The following is a 22,242-nucleotide window of genomic DNA, read 5'->3' on the forward strand; positions in this document are numbered from 1 at the left end:
TCTTAAGTTCAAGAAACACTAGGAAATATTATAAATACAAAATAAAGTCATGCCATGAAACAATGAAGATGGCTAATGATAGGTTAACACACAGTAGTGCACTCAATGTACATTAATATATGTTTCAGTTTGCCACAAGAAAAATCCAGTTTACTGACAAGCATTTCAAGGCAATATTTTTGATAACTACATTACATTGTGAAACTCAATTTATTCCATGGGTCTCTGGAATACTTGGACAAATATTTTTGTATTATGCACACTAAACTGTATACTGTAACTGACCGCTGTCCCAGGCAGAGATACAATGTGATGCGATGACCAGTTGACTTTAACTGATTCCTTACATAATGTTTCAATAAGGAAAGTGCATGTTTAGGGATTTATACATGAACTCTCCTATTGATACTAATAAATAATTATGTTAAATTTGTATTAAACATTTTGTTTTTACAAACAGTATGACAACTGTGTGACATTTTGAAATTGCTCTATAGTAAAATTAATTTTAGGTGGCAAATATAGTAAAATTTATTTTTACTTTCCCTTTAGAGCTTTTTTTGTAAAGGTAACCTCATTCATAGCCACTATAAACAATATTTAATCATGTTTATTATAAATACATTCTACACAATGAGCACAAAGTGTGCACTTTTTTGAGCATTCAGCTTCATTGCCCTCTGTTTTGGAAACTTCTTCATCCACAACAAAATCAGGCCCTGAATCTTCAAATTTTCCTGTCTCTGGAGCATCATTCATTTCTAAACCATCTTCTATCTCAGAAATGTCTTTATTTATTTCAGTTTCACAGCCCCATAATCTGTGAAAGGACTTCTTTAGCTGATGGTATTTTAGACCTCTTTTTACTCTCTGTGTCTGAGAAAGTCTATACGCTCCAGAGTGAACCAGACATAACAAAGATACATCAATGAAACGTTTTTTATTTTGTGCCTATGCAGCTAACTTCATAAAAGTATGTGGGTCATCATTGTTGACCAATTGTGTATAGGCTTTCCAAAACGTGTGTGTGTGAGCGTGTATTTATCACTTTGTGGGGACCAAATGTCCCCATAAGGATAGTAAAACCTGAAATTTTTGACCTTGTGGGGACATTTTGTCGGTCCCCATGAGGACAACAGCTTATAAATCATACAAAATTATGTTTTTTGAAAATGTAAAAATGCAGAAGGTTTTCTGTGAGGGTTAGGTTTAGGGGTTGGGTTAGGTTTAGGGGATAGAATATAAAGTTTGTACAGTATAAAAACCATTATGTCTATGGAAAGTCCCCATAAAACATGGAAACACAACATGTGTGTGTGTGTGTGTGTGTGTGTGTGTGTGTGTGTGTGTGTGTGTGTGTGTGTGTCTCTACACCTTGAGTGCACATTCATGACCCTAAATGAGGAAAAGTCTCAAAATTTCAAGAAGAACAAAATGGGTTACGAGTGCATTAGGCAGCTCAAAAGGTCAAAAGTCAAGCTTACCAGAACTGCCCAGTTGTTGGTGTGGCCACTGCTGAAGAACTTGGCGGCTTTGGTCTGAAGAACAATCAGAAGATGAAATGGTACAGTGCTAATAACGACAGACCAAGATGCAATGTTAATTTAGAAGATTAAAATAGGCTATTCCTTTTTGGTTGCAACATGTTTCCTTAAAGAATAGTTCACCCAAAAATGAAAATTTGCTCATTGTGTACTCATCCTCATGCCATCCAAGATGTATATGACCAGGGTTGGGAGGGTTACTTTTGAAATGTACTCCACTACAGATTACAGAATACATGCTGTAAAATGTAATTTGTTATGTATTCCTTTAGATTACTCAAGGTTAGTAACATATTCCAAATACTTTGGATTACTTCTTCAGCACTGGTAGATTTTATTCTTTTTTTTTTTTTTTACTATAAAACTCTGCCAGTAGAGTAAGACTAAATACACGTTAAAAATACATTCTCTGAAAAACATAAATATCTTAAGCAGTTTTTGTAGATATTTTTACTTACAAAAATTATTATCAAGAATAAGAATTGCCCTAATATCAAAGATCTTACTAGAAAAAATAAATTATGATCCAATGGGAATTTTCTTGATAAACAAATAAGATCGTGCCTGGTAACATGTTCATATAAAATGGCTAGAAATAGCATTTTAGCTTAGCATAAAGCTGACAATTTACATAAGATTTATTTCTATTTCTTCTGCTCCAAACTCACTTCAAACATACTTCTCTGTCTGCTCGTATGAATGTAACACATCATAAGAAAGTGTTTCACTGCTGTTCAAATGCACTTTAGATCGCATCATTTATATGGATACATGTTTTCCATCTGAAAGAACTAAATATTAAATGAAACAAATGAAAATAAAATGAAAAGTAATCTCTTATTCCATTACTCCCCAACCCTGTGTATAAATGTCTTTCTTCTGCAGAACACAAAAGAAGGTTTTTAGAAGAATATCTCAGCTCTGTTGGTCCATTCAGTGCAAGTGAATGGTGACCAAAACTTTGAAACTCCAAAAATCACATAAAGCATAAAAGTAATTAATTTGACTCCAGAGGGTAAATCCATGATTCAGGAGTGATATGACAGTTGTGGGTGAGAAACAGATCAATATTTAAGTCCTTAAGTCCCTACATTGTATCTTCAGCTTTGACCATTAAATGGCGATATGCACGAAGAATGCTAATGGCCAAAAAAAATACAAAATAAGAAGAATGTGGAGGTAAAAGTGAAAGTGGACATGTATCGGAAAAGATGACATAAATATTCATCTGTTTCTCAACCACTGATCTTATCGCTTCAGAAGACATGGATTTTTAGTCACCATTCACTTGCATTGTATGAACCAACAGACCTGAGATATTAATAAAAAAATCTGAATTTGTGTTCAGCAGATGAAAGAAAGTCATATACATCTGGGATGACCTGAGGGCGAGTAAATGATGAGAGAATTTTCATGTTTGGGTGAACTATCCCTTCAATAGGCTATTATTGCATTATTAATATAATCAAACTCTCAAAAATGGTAAAAAACATAGGCCTAAACATTCTTTGAGAAAATCAAGGCCACTCAGAGAATTTGTTTAATGTTTGAAAGTTACTGGAAGCCACTGACTTTATAGATGTACTGTAATATATAGTGGTCAGGTGCTAGCTGGCAAAATTGCCTCCAAATGAAATGAAATGAATGAAAATAAAAGCTATGGGTAGAAACCATGAAGCTAGACTGATAAGAGACAACAGGAAGACTGCTGGTTACTCCAAGTCATCTGCTATAAAGACATATGAAACAACTCGATCAATACATTAATACTGGCATAACATTTTAACACATACAGCCAAAAGACCTTGTGATGGTTTTATTAATAAATCATGAAACTGAAATTATTCATATATGAAGTTGCTGAAATGTATGAAAGCCTGAGCTCAAAGTATAGTGCCAGAGTGTACTGAAGGGTGAGACAGAGAAAAGATGACGTGAGATTTGGAGATATTCAGACGTCACTTTTTTCACATGCATAGAAAGTCAAGTGGAACATGCATATAATAATTGTTCAAGAGTGAGAAATAGCAATGACAACAAATGTTTGTCAACTGCCTCTGAACACAATTGATTTTAGATTTGCTCACTCTTTCAAATAGGAGAACAGATTTGCTCTGACGAGATGACAAAGAAATGACAAATGTTAGAAACGACAGTATGTTTTGTTGTCATCTGAACAGGAAGCTGCCAGTCAGCAAAGATAATTACACAAATCAGTAATTGAGAAACAAAGCCAAATGGCAAACTAAACCACAGCATGCAACAAGACCAGTAAACAACAAAACAAGCATCCGTCAGACGTCAGTCCCAAAGAACTAGTCTGTTGCCTACCTAAACAGCATCTCTGGGAAACAAAGGCGTCCACACACACATGATAGGCAGATTTGAGACACAGTCATAAGATACTGCTGATTTCTGCGGTCATGAGTATTTACTGGGCAAATTTTAAAAGCTGTAAAACTTACATTAACATAAATATTACGAATCGGGTTTAAAACCATTATTAAATACTGAAGAAAAAAAAGTATTTATAAACCTTTTCACGATTGCTGAGCTGAGCTGTGACTGGTGAAAGCTTCACCTATTCAGTGAATCCAAAAGACACTATTCAAAAGCTGTGAATGACGATACTTACCTCAACATAATCACTGTGTGCATGAGGTATGGAAGCAAGAAAATATATAAATGCACATATTGTCGATAAAGAGCAATAATCCATTTTGTCACCGGTGCAGTGACAGGCACAGTTTACGGTCAGGAAGCGCCCTACTTCCGGCTTGTATAAAAGTCCCTCTTTTCAAAATAAAGATTGCAGATCAGCTATTTAAAATAGAGAAAATGCATGCTTATTTTTCATAAATATATGCTTTTTTTTTTTTTTACATAAAGAGTAGATCGTGGATAATTTTGTATATATAGCTTTTATAGTGGAGTCAAAATAAATAATGCCATTTTTATGTAAAACTGGAAACAAACTGTCGGCTTTTGAAAGAAGCATACAGAAAACAGAAAAGTCATTAAGTAATATGAAGAAAAACTAGCCTGTATAAGAGTTTGCACTGTTGCTATTTCACTAATCAAATTTGTGGATTTCCCCATGTTAACTCCTTTCCTTGTTTGAACACAATCTAGTCACATTTTCTTGCATCCATTGAAGTAGACAAGATACTCAGGATGGGATATTCTCAAATCATGCTGGATAACACAGATTATCAGATTATGCACACAATCTTGGGCAAACTTTCTGCTGAAACCTTCTAAGCATTCAAGAAACAGCTGAAAACACTATCTGTTCCATGAACACTTAACAATTCCACAGTAAATGCACTTACTATTTAACAATAAAAATATAAGAAATCCTTGTCTCTTTCTTCTGCGCTAGCAGCTCTACTACTCCAGCCACTGTGAGAACTTGGCAGTGTGATACTGAAGATACTGTTGAGATAGTACAGCATACTGTAAATAAATAAAAAATGAATTGAAAAAAAGGTAATCTTTAAAAAAGGCATAATAATTAGGCATAAATGAAGCACTGAAAACTTGCTCATACTCATTTATATATACCAGGATTAGGCATCAGACAAAACAGGCTGTTTGTTTGTACAGTTTGTTTTACCCATCACAGTTCCTTCAGAGGGCAGCAGGCACAATTCAACTCTAATAAATGTTAGAGAATCTGAATCATTTTCCCCCTTACAAACCTTCTGATTTAGCCTACATGATCATGTTTTCTAGGGCCTATTTATCAGTAGGCACTCTGGAGCACTGACAATGGATTAACTGAGGTTTTAGGTTAGATGGAGTATAACAAATTAAAAAAGACTAAATCCATCTCTGAATATATTCAGATCATCATTTGTGAAAATTATGTCAGATGTATTACACTATAGGCCCTATAGCTACTAAATAGCAATACAATCTGTAACACGCCAACATGTCCTCATGAGACCCAGCAATTCATGTTTGCCCCTTTTGTAGTTAATACTGTATGATTTGTTTATATCAGACACAGCTGACATGCTATTGTTTTCACATTAAAGAGAACAATCTGTGCTTTTCTAGCCTACTAAATGAATGCATGAGTGTGTGGCCAATATGACCATAGTATTTACATTGCATAATAATGAAGATGACATAATATGACTTAATGATATTCAAAAAGTTCAATAACAACAATATAAGAATGCAATCTGTTTATTATTATTATTTAAACAATTTCATTTTATATTTGTTTAAAAACGTAAACATATCTAAATTACATTTTTAGGTATTTCTATATTTAAAGCTAGGACCATTGGAATTTTGAATTTAAAAAAAAACATGACACGTTTGTTCTGGTTTCCTCTCATTTCAGATGAACCCCAAGAGACGCGCAACGTCAGCTGGCCAAACACACACACACACGCGCGCGCGCGCACGCACGCACGCACATCAGCGCGCGGGCAACATACAGCTCTATAGTCTTTTTGTGTCGGCGGTTTTCATTCAAAGACTGAAGTGAGAGACCAAGACCAGGACTAACGGAAGAGGTTAGAACCAGCATGCCACATGCACAGCTATTTACTGAGAGTGTCGCTATCTTTGGACATCTAGCTTTGTAGACACTTGGAGAATGTGTTAAGATCGGGACAGCATCACGGATTCGTGTACCAGCAACTGTCTGTAACAGAATAGACTATTTCAACGCAACAGGATCGATAGTTTCCTCAAGACAGATATGAACACCAACGATGCGAAGGAATATCTCGCCAGAAGAGAGATACCACTACTGTTTGAGGTGAGCATTTCCGTGTGAACTTTTCTAATTGATGAACCCTAAATTAAGAAAATGGATCCGTATCATGGATGTAACTAAAGAAATAGCCTAAATGCCATTAATAAGTTACTTTCATGGAAAAATATGACATGTAAATGGCACATGGCATGTCGGGATATTGTCTCCAAACCGAGTGCTGGTAATCTAGAAGAATTAAAGTAATAAAGCGTCCAAATAATCATTATTATGTTGATGATTCTACATTCAGTAAATATAATTGTGAATAAATTCAAGTCGTAATGATTCATAATCAACTAATTTAATTAAAACGTAATAATTTGATATATATATAATGTTATGCTGTAAATATGTTGCGCTGAGAAGCTGGAATATTGCATTGCATTTGGTTTGTCGTTTCTAGGCGTAGTGTCTATGCGTTATTACGCACAATCTTAATTAGCGCATTTCTCATTAGAGAAAATTAGCATCTTAAAATTAGCTTAATCTCAGAAGCGTCCAACATTGATCATAAAAGTCAGTCTTGAAATAGCAGCAGGCTATAACAGTTTTGATAAATGTTTTAACTGAGTAATGCAAAAACGGACTGTTTATATACATATGCATATTATTGAAAATGTAAAACTGGAGTCAAGACCTCACTTTACACTGCTGATATTAAATATCAACATCAAATTTCCTCTTCCTTTAGAGAGTTTGGTCCAACTTGATTTTGATTGTCCTTGACATATGATGGTGGTGGTGATGATTAGATCAACAACAAACTTTTGTTATTTTGTAGGAATAGCATTCCTAACTTGGCTTTGATTGACCTTAACTTATGATTTGTATTTATATTATTATTGTCTTTCAGTTCAGTGCATAGATATGACACTGAATACATGTCATGTAGGTTACGGTTTCCCCTGTAAACTGTATTGGTCATGCATTACAATGTAAAGCATTAAGACTTAAATACACATGTTGCCCTGTAGAAAAGTAAATGCACAGTACACCTTCTATGACAAGGATTTTTTCCTCTTGATCTGTCACTGCTTTTCCAGAGTCTGTTGACTGGTCTGATGTACTACCGACCGGATGACCCAATAGACTATCTAGAGACCTGTCTTCAGAAGGTGAGGGAGCTCGGCGGAACTGACAAAGTTCGGTGGGACACATTCGTTGGACAGGAGAAGAAGTCTTTACCGCCTCTCAATGGTGGGCAGTCACGCCGATCTTTTTTCCGAAATGGTGAGTTGTGAAAACAACTGAGGTGTTAAAGTGAGGTGTTATCAAAAGCCAACGCAAGTGCAAATCGAAAGCAACACTGTAATTAATGCAAACCAGCTGCTGTCTTTCTTGTTGAATATTACACAACAAGCTCTTTCTTTATTATTCTGGTGTTGTTAAACTATGGTAAGCACCAGTAGGGATTTTCCTGACTTTATGCTTGGTAACATTGTTCTGCACACCCTGCAGCAATTCACAAAGGCAAATGAATGCAAAGCACCTGTACAGTAAAACATACTGTAATGAGTTTCCCTACTGAACAACCCTATTCTTCCAATTATAGACAATTGGCTAACTTTGCTATGACTTCCCTTGTCTTGCGTAACCACACCTTTGCCTAAATTGCAAAAAGTCTAGTCCAAATTGCAGCTTATTCTGGCCAAGAATCACCCAATTAGATAAAAAGAGGCACATGACTGACATGTAAAGTAGTTAAGCGCAGTTTATTATATTCTTGTGTGCCATTTAGTGGCGGGTTTATGAGAAATGGAGTATACCACAATAATAGACTAACATGAAAGTGTGAGAAGTGATGCAGCAGTCATCATGAACAATTAATAAGGGAAAATAAGAAATAAGAGAAAATAATATCAGACTTTTTCACTGACATATCTAATAAAAACAAAGCAGAATATATAGCTCTTCTTGTGGATATTTACTTGCTAAGTGCCTCAAACAAGTGTCTTTCATAGACTTAATGCCCATAATCTAAGAAATTTTGGCAAATTCAGTGACTGAGTCACCTTGTAAACATTACTTTGTTTCCAGGTGGACAAAAAAAAAACCCGCATTGAGTCAGCCAATCATATTAGAGCTTTACTAGGTCAAGAGAGTACTTTTGTGTGCAAAATGCATTAGATCGTTGAGGCTGAGAATATGACTTTTCAGTATTCTAAGCTTTTTACAGTACATTGTTTCTATGTTCATATACACTGAAGTACAATAAATAAATAAAAAACTTGTTGACAATTTTCATTTGGAAGTTTAAGGACATCAGAACAACTAAAATTGTTGCATTCATCCATGCAGTTCTCCCAGATAGCCCCAACTTCCCCTATCGGAGGTACGAGCGCCTCCCACCCATCAACCAGTTCTCCATAGAGAGCGACTCAGACCTGTCTGAGACAGCGGAGCTCATAGAGGAGTATGAAGTTTTTGACCCCTCTAGACCCAGACCCAAAGTCATCCTCATCATAGGTAAGCCCAAAGTCTGGGTACTGGGTACAGATAACAGGCTTGAAACTTTAGACTTGCACCTACTGTATTGGCATGTGTTTGAGAAAAAAAACAGTGGTGTTTATGTATGTGCTCTTGGATATGTTTGTTGTAGGTATCTGTATGATTAATTAATTAATGTGATCAAATAATTAAAACTGAAGTGTGTGATTTTATTCAATGTTTAAATATTTTTCCTGTCACATGTTAATATGAAGAGACAACTCTCAACTATTATATACAAGAGAAATAGAAGCAGAATTTAGATATTGGGTAAAGTGTTTCTTGATCTGATCACTCAAACCACATTTTTAGATAGTGAAAAATGCATGTTACCACATTGCATAGTGTAAAAGCGAATATGTCCCAATGCTTCTAGAAGCAACAGCGAAGTGCCACCTACTCACCTGTATAAAGTGACAAGGATAATTCGATGCAACGTGTCTGCTAAATTCTGCTCGAAACTTCACATTTTTGTGATTAAAATTCAAGTAGGCTAATATTCGAGAGCAACACTGCGGTTTACTGTGCTTTTTTTACTCTTCTGTTTTTATTTAACGTGCACAATCACTGACTTAGTAAGTAATGGATGCTGTCATGAAATCAATTACCTTCACCTCATTGAAATCCAATTACAAATGGTAACATGAGATGGATTTAAGACACATGTTAATACCAGGTGTAAACATGTGTGCACTGTGACCACTTGTGAACAGATCACCAGAGATGGATGTTAATACCAGGTGTAAACAGCTCTGTAGAGTCATAAGGTTGGTAATAGTTCAGATTGAGATATCTGATAGTTCTATATTTCCCTCATGCTTTATCAGACTTCTTAGCAGGCATTTCTCCTTAAGTTGACTGATGTATTGATTTAATTTGCTAGAGTAACATGTTACCATAGCTGTATTTAAACCACAAGCAAATGAACATGCATATCCCATCAATCAAGTAACCAACATGTAGTGTTACGTGACGTCTTAAGATAGTAGATCTCAGCAATTATTCTTCATCTTTGATTTACTTTCTATTTTGCTTCTGTAATAGTTCAAGGTTTTAATATGTTTGTAGCACATTCAGTTCACATGCATTTCACATTTGGAGTAGGCAGAATGCTTTAATATGGAATGCAGTTATTAGCTGTGCTTTCTATACTTTGGCATGCAACATTTCCATTTTTGCTACCGACATGAGTAAAAATTTAAATTGAGTGGTTTGTTGAGGAACGGGGGTGAAGTTAAAAGTTGTTGAAACTTTGAAAATCGTTTTTCGAGATCCATACCTTTTGTTGTGCTTCATCCAGCTGATAAGAACGTGTCCTGTGTGAACGGCTCTTATTCTGTGCCGCTTGTGTGGTTTGTTGAGGCACACTTACTGCCCCCTGCTGATGCAGCTCATAAAAAAAAAACAAAGTTTCATGTACTTCAAGCTTGAATTGCTCCACTGGTAGGACAATATTTACTTTTATTACTGAATTTCATACGGGTCAGGAAGCATGGTTAATTCCGTTAACATTTTGAATGCGTTATTTTATATATAATTAATTGCACTAAATGAACACGTTAAATTGACAGCCGTAATATTTTTGTCTCAAACGAGGGATGTATTTCTATGATTTCTCTGCAAAATGTCTATCCCAACTTCGACTAGAGTATGGAAATCGATGCTCTTGCCAAATTTTGGACAGTGCTTTGTTTGGTCATCATTAATTGATATTGACCTAAAGTAAGAGATTTTTAAGGTCATCTGGTTTGGCAAACCAGGTCAGTAAATCTAAATCTAAGAAATCCTGATTGCTCAAGACATCATACTTATGGCTTCATTCACTCTCAAGGGATATGCATTTGCTTTTGTCTCTGTAGTGAGTGTTGATTCTCTTGACACCTTCTGCCTAAACAGGTGGCCCAGGCAGTGGTAAAGGGACACAGTGTCTGAAGATCGCAGAGCGCTATGGCTTTGAATATGTGTCAGTGGGTGAGCTACTTAGGAAAAAGATGATCCATAATGCCACCAGCAACAGGAAGTGGAGTCTGATTGCCAGGATCATCACCAATGGAGAACTGGCACCACAGGTATGTATAAGACAGTGGAATAAGGGTGTCAAATTAAAAGGCAAATCTTCAGCATGCATGTGAATATCTTCATAGTATCTGCTATTTTTGGTTTTCTATGCTTAATGCCCTGGCATTACACCTTATTAATATTAGACATTTTATCTTTGGTCATTGGTTGCAACAGTCTACTACTTTTTCCACATTAACATCTAAATCTTACAAACAGTGTTGGGAGGTAATGGACTATGTGTATTTTGGATTATGTAGCCAGATTACAAAAATAATGTATTGTAATTTTTTTACATTTCATATCAGATTGAAGTTTTTTTTATGGATTACACAATTACATAACGAAAACCTAAAAGTCTTGACTTTCTAAGAATCAGTACTTGATACAATATAAAGTGCAATACAATATTTAATACATTTAAAATTAGATTTTCATCAAAGCATGCAATAAGTTATTCAAAAGTTATCCAAGTAATACTTTTTTATTACCCAAAATTTAAATATTACAGTTTTAAAGCCTGTTCACACCAAGTCCATTTTGTTTCGGTACAAATATTAATTCCGAACGAGCTTTTGTACGGTAACAATGGATTCTGGAAGTTCGTCTCGCGTAATCGTCACGGATTTGGTGTGAACAGGCCTTTAGTTGTGTCATTTGTAATCAGTACCAGATTTCATTTCAGAAGTAATCTGCCCAACAATGCTCACAAACACTTTAATAGAGCAGAATATGCTTAATATGAACCGTTCACTGATACCAGAACACAAATCTAGAACTGAAAGGGCTTGACGATTCTCTGTTTTTGAAAAGTCTTATCATTAGTTACTCCGATTAAAGGATGACCCAGTTTTAGAATCACAAATCCAAGTTTTTCTGTGTGAACAGAACTAAAATACACAAAAAGCCCAGAAGACTTTTCATGTTGTGATAAAAGGTTCAGATATAGCTGTTTCATTTCTGCTTCTATAGTGTCAACAAAATGTAGTGCAAAAATAAAGATTTTGCCATTATACTTATGGAAATGAGGCCACCATATTTTGGAAAGAAGGATTTAAAAGAAAAACAGATTATAAGACCTACCACTGGGAGTTGAGTCCCACAAGCACTTCTGAAATGCTTTGTATGTTGTAGGAGGGGACAGTCTATCTCTAAAATTTATTGACAAGATGATAAAATGACCAGCCCGAGTCATTTAATCCTTCTCTGCAGTAAATGTACCTCTATACTAAGGCAGGTCTACTCTATCTTCCTTATATTCTGGCAGAGAAATAAAACCACTTTCTACTAACAATTTACTGGAATAGGGTTACAAAGAATACTTTTTTCAGACTGTGATATGGTTGAAGGGAACGTAAGGGCCAAAAGATGATTTGTATGATGCAGCTTTCATGACCACCCATCAGGGGTGAATCTAGGATTTCAATCCTAGGGGTGCTCAGTCCCCAATGACACTATTAGATGTGCATATTTAATGTATTCCAATCATTCAAGATGTTTACCGTTTCAATAACCATTCAAATAATTCTGGGTAGCAGTGGAGGAATCTCAATTGCCTCCAGGTCTGAGACGTCAATCCACGCATCTTATCACGTGGCTTGTTGAGTGCGTTACCGCAGAGACATAGCGTGTGTGGAGGCTTGTTCTCCGTGGCATCCACGCATAACTCTCCACACACCCCACTGAGAGCGAGAACCACATTACACCATGTGACTCTACCCTCCCTAGCAACCGGGCCAACTTGGTTGCTTAGCAATCCTAACTGGAGTCACTCAGCAGATTCGAACTCACGACTCCATTGGTGGTAGTCAGCGTCTTTACTTGCTGAGCTACCCAGGACCCCATTATTTTCCATTTATTAACAAATTAAAAAATGGTGTTTATTAAATTAAAAAATCAACAATTTCGCAACTTATAATGATTAAACTTATATAAAAACACCACAAAATGTAAATTTTAATGAAGTGTATTAACTCTTAAATGAGTCTTTTGAATTTATTCAAAAGAGAAAATCACTCCAAAAAAGATTTTAATTTCAATAGAATATCCCCGGTAATATACAATATAAAGATAAATATTAGTTCAGATTTGTTCACTTTTTCATTAGTAACCATTTTTTTAAATCACACTTTTATGACAATTGGTGGCAACAAATGAATGTTTTATGTGTTTTGGGTCATTAAACCATTAATAAAGCATAGAGACGTTTACGACTGAATCAAATAAAATAATACTTTTTAACTTGTGTCTACTAAGAGACTTTATCAGCATTTAAATATCATCAATATAATTTCACCTCAAATGACAAGAAAGCATATCATTTTGTGAATTGCTGTGCATGGCCATCAAGGTATTCAAAAAAAGACAACATAGCCTTGTAGTAATTACAGGTTTTAACTACATCCTGATGTCATTGTAATGTCATTAGTCACATTTACTCTTAATTAATTCAGCTCCTTTCTATCCTTGTTAAATGAGATTACTGAATTAAACGAGCGACATGCCTCCTCTTCTTCAATCGGTCAAAAGGCACTTTCGCTGATCCTCTCATTCGTGAATTAAATTAGTAAATGGGGCGTATTTGTTCAGTGGGTCAAACCAATAATATGCTCCTTCACAGCCCACACTCCAATGTTTTTGCCCCCTTTGTAGACAGTTTTTATAGGTAAGAAAAGTCACCAAAGCCAAAGCACTTTGCGCTTCAAACAAGTTTAGCGTTGCGGCTGCAGCTGTTTAAAACACTTGTGCTGACTGCAACGTCACAGATTTTTAGGGGGGCTAAGATTAATTTTAGGGAGGCCTTTTAGGGAAGCCCTCCTAAATTGGGTCTAGTTATGCCCATGCCAACCATTACTGCTGACTTTGTTGATAAAAATACATATGAGGTGTTGACCCACCAAGTCTCATTGAGGCTTCAATCAATAATGAGGAAGTAGGATCGATGCTATTATTCCTAAACACCAGAAAAACCAAAGGATATCAATTTTAGAAAAGAGTTGCTGAAGATTATTATTAAAATCCGTGATGATTTCAGCCATAACAGTTCATGTGAACATGTCACAATATAATGCAGGATTTGAAATAAGGAAAGGACTTATTTAATGTGATTGTGCCTGAAAAGGTTTTGGATTTCTTATCATATATTAATCTTAAAAAAAATATTGTATAAAATGACTTGCTATTTATATTTGATTTGTTTTTATTGTATTTATATAATATTTGTTTTTTGTAATTGAATTCTTGCCATGAAAATAGCTTTGATCGCTGACATGGCATTAAATAAAACAAACTACTACTACTTTGAAATAAGGCTATTGAAAGATGGGACTGTTAAAACATGGAACTGACAGCAAACCTGCAGCTTGTGAGTTAGTGCAGTAAAGTGCTGTTCCCCTTCTGTCACTCACTCGACATTTAGTCGAATGTAGTGACACAAGGGGTCTTTCTTGAGAGACTCGTGTACCTCTGAATTTGAGAAAAGGCCAATGAGAAATTGGCAGACAGAATTTGCATGTTCCGCCCCCGGACATACGGGTATAAAGGGAAGCGGGCGTGCATCTGTCGGTCAGATTTTTTTCTTCAGAGCCAAGGGGTTGTGCAGCATCAAGCTGAATTTCACTACTGTTCCACTCACCTCTGTTGGCAAAGCACTGCTGTTGGATCTACGGTGCATTACCAGTGGCTTTGTCCCTCTCTGCACGCTGTGCAGTCCTTGCCCCTGGGTGCTTCGACAGTGCTTCTGTCTAAAAGACTGTTCCTTCCTAAAAGAGTATATTTCTCTAAAACAGTTTCATTTTCACTCACAAAAGAGTGAAAACACAGCAGGCGTTGAACGTCCTTTTCAGGGCGCGGCTTTTTAAAGATGCCTTTTCACTTCTGTGCAGTTCCTGGATGTGGTCGATATCTCTCCAAGACTGACGGTCATAGACGCTGCCTTGTGTGCCTGGGTAGCGATCACACAGAGGCAGTGTTTGTGGATAGTTCGTGTACTCGCTGCGAGACTATGGCAGCGTTGCGGTCGCGGCTTTTCATTTCTTTCATGCCCCCCCACCCCCACACCTTTCTTCCCGGAGGTGCATGATGAGTTGACGAGGTCATGGAGGGCACCTTTTACAGCCCGAAACCGGCCTGCTCACTCGTCCGCTCTCACTACCCTTGACGGTGGGGCGGCCCACAAGTACACAGAGGTCCCCCAGGTGGACAGAGGGGTTGTGATCCACCTGTGCCCCGAGAACGCCGCCACCTGGTGGGATCGTCTGGTACTCCCCTCCAAGGCCTGTAGGATGATGTTGTTGCTCTCCTGCAGGTCCACCAAGCCAAGGCACTTAAAGAACTGCACCTGGGTAGTCCATGATCCATATGTGATGCAGGAACTGTGCTCTGCCACCAACCTTGCTCTCAGAGCCATGAAGGTCACAGTGCGGGCACTAGGACGGGCGATGGCCTCCCTTGTGGTCCAGGAACGTAACCTCTGGCTGAATATGGTTTAGATGCACGACGTTGACAAGGTCCGCTTTCTCAACGCCCCCATCTCCCAGCTTGGCTTCTTCGGCGACACCGTCGACGACTTCGCCCAGCAGTTTTTGGCAGTAAAGATCTCACATCATGCCGTGGCGCTGCCCCAGCGCAGCCTGCACCCTACCTTCCCACCGAGGGCGTCCCCTGCATCCAAACAACAGGCAGCTCCGCCTCAACCCGGGCCCAGCTCTCAGCCCCAGCGTCGAGCGCCCCACAGGTGGCGTACGCCCCCCGTCTCCAGGACCCCCTCTAGGACCGGAAAGCTCCTAAGCGCTCCTGAGATGGAAGACCCGGGCAATCAGATGTTTGCTCCAGAGCTGGTCTCAGGACCACTCCATCCCCAGTGGAGGGCCGGGAGGAAAATCTTTATTTATCTTATTTTCATTTGCCGAACTCCCTTCGGGACGCGGTACCCACATTCTCAATAAAAGAGTGATTTCCTCACTCCCTGGGACACCCAGACAGTGCATGCCGTTCTCATGGCGCCCTGGCTCCAAAATCCTACAGTCCCGGATCCCCGGAAGCAGTCACCTCAGTCACCCGCAACTGTGGTGGGCAGTGGTGGCTCAGCGGTTAAGGCTCTGAGTTACTGACCAGAAGGTCAGGGGTTCAAGCCCCAACATCACCAAGAGCAAGGCCCTTGAACCTATCTGCTCCAGGGGTGCTGTATCATGGCTGACCCTGCACTCTGACCCCAGCTTAGCTGGGATATGTGAAAAATAAATAATTTCACCATGTATATGCAGAAATGTATGTATAATGTGTGACAATTTATTAAAAAAAAATTATAAAAAAAAAATGCTCAACAGTCAAGCAGGCCGGCGCTAACGAGTTCCGAAGACACCTCTCCAGGACCTCTTCCTCAGTCTCTAAACTGCCCCCTACCGGGTGCGCGGAGCAAGGTAAGTGTTTTCAGTCTTTTCTCAGCACCCAAGCCTCGGGACACACTTACCTGCTCAACATCCCCCGCTGCGAAGCCCCACCCGGTACGTCAAAAACATTAGTCCCTTTAGTGCCCCTCGCACAGAGCTTGAATGCATGGCTTTCACTATCAAACCTGTCGCGTTGGCTGGCCAGGACCATCTGACTCGGCTACGTGATTCAATTCGCCAGGCTCCCACCTCGTTTCAACGGTATTCGCTCCATCTCGATGCGTGTTGAAAACGCCAGCGCCTTACGGGCAGATATTACAACTGTGCTACTCAAGGACACGATAGAGCCCGTACCTCCAGCCAAGATGAAGAAGGGTTTCTACAGCCCTTACTTCATCGTACCCAAAAAAGGCGGTGGGTTGCGGCCAATCTTGGACTTGCGAGTTCTCAACCGGGCTTTACACAAACTCCCGTTCAAAATGTTTCACAGCTGTAGACTTGAAGGGCGCGTACTTCCACGTCTCCATCTTGCCTTGACGCCGGCCACGACACTAGACCTACCACTGTAAATGGCTGTACCTTATTCTCTGCTCCTCAGTGCAAAAACCTGACTGACAGACGCACACCCTTATACCCATATGTCCTGGGGCGGGACATGCAAATTCTGTCCAATTAAAATCAGATTTTTGTTTGTGCATCTCAGTCTGAACAGTCATATTGAATGTTCTGTTACGTTTTCATTTTTTGTGTGGCGGGTCCTAATGTCAGGTGTTGCGTCAAGAGAACATATGTCATAGATCATATATGCCACCCTTCCCCTTTCTTTACCCTGTTGTTTGCGACAAATATCATTACTATGATAGCCAATGTAGACGTGCTAGCAAAAGTGACTGAAATCTGAGCAGACAAAGGCAGATCTGGCGTAATTTAATTTGCAGTTTTAGCAAGCTTCAGGTTTAAGAAATAACTGATTAAGTCACTAAAGTTCAAAGAGGGAATTAAAAATTGTCATAAAAAACTACATTATAACACCTTGACTAATATTATGAGTAATCTGCGGGGGTGGGGGACATAAAAAACATGTGATATGAACCCTCTAAAGCAATTAACTATAAGCAATTTACTTCTAAATATATGTTGTCTAAGTTTATAAAAAATGTATGCAAATTGTTTTGTTTTTAAACAGCTGTACTACAGGTCCAACTTATTTGCCATTGCTGCTGGATTGTTTTGGATCAGAACCGATTAATTGATGTACATTATTCTATAAACTCACATGAATTTTATCATTAGCTTGATTAAACTACAAACAGCTGTGCAAATTACCAATTGTTCGATCTAAATGTGATTCAAAAAGTTTTGCATGTGGAGGAGAGTCTTAATGAAAAAGGGTCCTCTACTTTTGAACATTACTTTGAAAAAGAGCGTTTGAGTGTATGAATTACATTCCAAACCGGGTCGACAGACAATGACTGATGTACGAGTTGCTTTTAGAGCTGTCTTGTACTGACGCTAGATCTCTGTCATAAATGATGCCATCCACATCATTAGATTTGCTACGCTTGAACATTTTCCCCCTCGAGCTCTAGAAAGATTAAGGTTATCCTAAAATGCCACTGCACTCCTCAATTATACTAAAAATCACTTAAAATGTGAATTTATACTGTAAGTCAGATGAGTGTTTGATGATTTCATTTTCAAGCACATGATCTCTTTCATCGTGGAAAAAGCATAGAGAATTTAAGGATAAATGATTTAAAAAAATATTCTACTTTACTGAATGTCTCCGGTGAATTACGGAATGATTGCCCTTGAAGCCCAACTCATCTTAGACATTATGCCTCAGCCTTTCATCCATACTGATTTAAAACAGCCCCGAATTACAAAGCACATTTACCGTGCAAGTATCTGACCTATGAAGATCAAATTGCTTACAGGAATGAGGTTTCCCATATGAGGAAGGTAAACCAGTTTACCAGTGCAAACTTGACTGAAATGGAAGTAATTGAGTTTGTCTTGTTTGTGCTGATTAATATTTTAATTTGAATCAAGGTAATAGAGATCCTTAGAAATCTTTGTGGGAGTGTATTATTTCAGTCTGAGTATATTCATTCATCCCCATTAGGAAACAACCATAACTGAGATCAAGCAGAAGATCATGAAGATTCCAGATGCCAGTGGAATAGTTATAGACGGCTTCCCTCGAGACGTGGCTCAGGCTCTCTCGTTTGAGGATCAGGTGAGTGGATTTGATTATGCGGTTTTTCTAAGTAAAACATCCCTTTTATTATTTCTCATACTTTGGGTTAGGGATTGTAATAAATGTCAAACCATAAATATTAAAATGTGCATGTAACTCGTCCCAAACCATTTACACTCCTGACATTAATGATTCCTCAAATCGTACGGCGTGTTGAGGAGAGCTGTGCATGTTCTGAGTGATGTTCTAACTCTTTACTCAAAATTTGTGTCTGGTGGACGATAAAACTGGTATAAAAAAATCACATACCGTATATTTACAGTGAATGAAGGATCTGAGCCATATCTAGGGACCAGAATAGGGTTGGGCTCTTTTGACTTGGGCCAGTAAGCAACCATTGGACATTTTTCATGCGAAAGCATCACTCATAGTCTTGTCACCTTACATTATGTACCATATGTACATTATAAATAAAAACCTTCACAGGAAGTCCAAGTTTAGTCCATGTTTATTAGCTTCCAAGAAATTGTTAAATTCTGTCATGAGTGCAGCCTGTGATTGCACAAATAATCCCCAAAGCAATAGTTAACAAGTGAGGTTTTCTCAGCTGCGTTCAGGCTCAACTTGTTACAGTGTTCATGTTAGTGGTGTGTTTAAAAGCATTTGGCACAGCTAATGGCTCAGATTCTCATGGCCGAGTGGTTAATTACATAAGTGGATGATACGGTTGTGAAGGCAGAACTAGTGTTACTGTGTTTACTCTACAGATGTGTTCATCAGCTTTTAAAAGGGACTCAATGACTAGTTCGGGAAGACATATGAGAAAATATCTGATGGGCTCAGTAGTTTACTAGTTGGCTGCGTTGTTTTTTCGCAGTTGCCATTTCTGTTGCTAGATGCCCTAATGATAATGGTGGGCTGCACAACTGGCCATAGCTTTTGAGAATCTGTTAGCAAATGGGATATATTGCAGGTGAAAATAAGAGGTTGTTGTAATTTGACAAGGAATCAGTTTCATGTCTCTAAAATGGATATTCTGGAGGGGAAAGTGTTTAAAGTTAAATTGCAGCAGCTCATAACGCATCATATCATGAACAGTTTAACAACTATAATTGTTAACTCTCTCCAGGTATTATAGACTTTGTAAAAAAAAAAAAAAAGCTTCTGGTTGCTTTGCTGCTGCAAATTGCTGTATGTGTGAATGCCCCTTAAGATGTTTTTGGCAACCTGTGATGTGAGAATTCAGGACTGAGTTGTAAACAAAGATTTTACACCCTGTTGATTTACACCTGCATGAGTGACTTGACCAGGTAATGCATGTCAGATCTCAACACTACACTTTAAATGCTCTATTTCATAACAGTGTTTTTGACAGGAACCTCTTGACAACCTTCATCTGCAATTCCAAGTGATGAGATTCAAACTGTATCTCTGACAGGTGTATATCAATGTCCATAGCCCTGTCAAATATGAGCTAATGTCAACCTCATTATTATCAACCAATAAAAGGAAATCATTGACAGTTTTCAATTGCAGGTCTCAATGCACATTTTTCTCTTAAATGACAGCCTACTGCTTTATGTGTCATCATGGCTGATTAGATCTCTCTACACACACTTCCTTTTTCCTATCTGCCTGCATGGTTAGCAGATAGTACTTTATGTTTGCTACGTCTTACTCACTGACCCTCTACAGCAGAGCAGTGGCAACTGGTTTTGCTTTTGAACACAGATTTTACATTGGACATCAAGAGGCGACACAACACAGTGCCAAAATGGTTTATTGTACAAAAGTAAACCAAACATTTACTCAAAATGTTTCGATTAAGAAAACATTAAAGCATCAAAATGTCCTTGATTAAACATAAAATATTGTTAAAATTACCACGAACTGCTCAACAATATTCAAAATATTCAGACTGATCAAGCAGTGAAATATGCAAATGAGGTCAAATGTTTTGCTGCTGAAATTGGTCTGTGATTACTGAAATTTAAACCACTGCCCCAGTTAATGAAGCTGAAAATATAGTTTAGAGAAAGAGTGGTGCCAAAAGCGATTTGTACTATTTTTATTTGTAAATTATGTACTAGAGTTCACAGATATATATATATATATATATATAAGGCGATTCAGAGGTTTCTTTTCCCTCCAAGTTTACATTTTTACTCCTGACGGTTAGGTTTAAGGTTGGGTTTGGGGGGTGGAGTTAAAAAAAAAGGTGTTCCTCTTTACATCACTTACAACTAACAACAACTCGCTTTTGACGTCCCTCTGTGGACATTTTTCCCAGAAACTGAAGCTCACAAGTGTCCATATGTTCAACAACATTTACAGCTCATGAAATGCCAACAGTGAAATGCTACTGGTTCCGAATTCAGAGCGAGACCAGTTTGAACCGTTGGTGGAGTCAAAATAAAACCTTTTAAGTAAAAAGGTGGAACCATGCTCACTAATGTTTATGTGAACACCAGGGCTGGATTGGTAATCCGGCATACCGGGCATTTTCCCAGTCAGGGGTGGACTGGCCAGTGGGCCGGCTGCGAAAGGGCCGAATGGGCAGCGATAAGCTGAAATGAGCCACCGCGTTATGCAGAACGGGCCACAAAACAGTGCCGCGATACGCAGAAGGGGGCAGTGATATGCAGAAAAGGACAGCTTTTGGGCCAGTTGCTATGTAAAATCCCAGGCCGATTTCTCTTCCCAATCCACCCCTGGTGAACACAATTGCAAATACTTTCTGTTTTTCTTGGAACCAGAACCCATGCCTCAAAGGTTGTTTGCACAATATGCTATCAGTAGCACCATAAACAAAAGGTAAACACATTCAAATTCATGCAAAAATATCTGATGGGGGATGGTGCTTCTCAGTAATTTGGCCATTTTTGGGTCATAGCCCACCAGTTGAGAACCACACAAAATTCAGATAACACTTTGCTCTAAATGCACTTGCTGCATTTTCACAGTAGTCACCACTTGCAAATGTCACATAGTACAGTTTCCAGCCTACAAATTATCTCTCAGTTCCGGCTACATGAGTTGTAAAATTTAACGAGTTGGGAGAATCAGGTATACTTCCATCCTGATCTCTCTTGCTCTTCCTCCCTCACACTTGTTCTTAGCCTTTCTCATTTCGCACCAATTATCTAAGAGGTTCTTTAATGTAGGCAGACTGCTGTGAGGAACACACTTGTTGCGGTTAGAAAATAGATATGAAACACTGTTGTCTTATCTCAGAAATTATCTGATGATGTCACATCATCCACTTGACTTCCTATTAAAGGTAGGACAAGTGACGCAAGTTTCCATGCAGGGTGGAGAATAACACCAGCCAAATGTGACAATTTCTTTCCCAATAGATGTTCATTAATCTGCCAGTCACTGTGGAGGGCCCTGGTAAAATGGCTTAGATTGGCATTTGACAAGAAATACTTTTGCCATTCTGTAAGCCATTTGTTAGTTGATTTTGCCAAATGTGTAAACACTGTGACTGTTTGTTTGAGAATCCTGACCAGCCAGACAAAGCAACATTTGCTCAACTAAATGGCATGTTGTACTATCTGTTCTTTAACCAATGGCTGATGGAGGGAGTGTTTGGGAAACCTTTAAAAACAGTCTTATTATTTTTGCAATTCTGTTTGGTGCTTCTAGTAGCACAACAATGACACAGTGATGCACCACAGGCATTGATTGGAGAAATCAATGTTCAAATGGCTTATAACTATCTCTGCATATTAAGCCTGGATAGAGGAAAGTATTTTAACATTGGGAAAAATTGCACACTTATGCTTC

The 22,242-nt window shown here is 38.2% G+C and overlaps 2 protein-coding genes across 3 annotated transcripts in view; one reads left to right on the plus strand and one right to left on the minus strand.

Annotated features, from left to right (window-relative positions):
- Positions 1 to 4,310, minus strand: part of LOC127644603 (GPI-anchor transamidase-like) — a 44,074-nt gene extending 39,764 nt beyond the window's left edge. Inside the window, exons 1-2 of one of the 2 annotated variants that reach the window (XM_052127861.1) lie at positions 4,180 to 4,310; positions 1,485 to 1,538 (exon numbers count right to left, since the gene is read on the minus strand). In XM_052127861.1, the coding sequence (XP_051983821.1) occupies positions 1,485 to 1,538; positions 4,180 to 4,263 (138 nt within the window). In that variant the 5' untranslated portion in view covers positions 4,264 to 4,310. Of the gene's footprint in view, positions 1 to 1,484; positions 1,573 to 4,179 lie in introns of both variants that reach the window. The other variant, XM_052127864.1, reaches the window with a different exon arrangement.
- Positions 4,311 to 5,987: 1,677 nt separating this feature from the next.
- The window catches only part of LOC127644597 (adenylate kinase isoenzyme 5-like), a 116,172-nt gene continuing 99,917 nt past the window's right edge, over positions 5,988 to 22,242 (plus strand). Inside the window, exons 1-5 of the mRNA XM_052127849.1 lie at positions 5,988 to 6,321; positions 7,362 to 7,548; positions 8,617 to 8,784; positions 10,702 to 10,874; positions 18,379 to 18,492. Of these exons, the coding sequence (XP_051983809.1) occupies positions 6,262 to 6,321; positions 7,362 to 7,548; positions 8,617 to 8,784; positions 10,702 to 10,874; positions 18,379 to 18,492 (702 nt within the window). The 5' untranslated portion in view covers positions 5,988 to 6,261. The remainder of the gene's footprint in view (positions 6,322 to 7,361; positions 7,549 to 8,616; positions 8,785 to 10,701; positions 10,875 to 18,378; positions 18,493 to 22,242) is intronic.

Source organism: Xyrauchen texanus, chromosome 6 (genome assembly GCF_025860055.1).
Source record: "Xyrauchen texanus isolate HMW12.3.18 chromosome 6, RBS_HiC_50CHRs, whole genome shotgun sequence".
Classification (NCBI taxonomy): Eukaryota; Metazoa; Chordata; class Actinopteri; order Cypriniformes; family Catostomidae; genus Xyrauchen; species Xyrauchen texanus.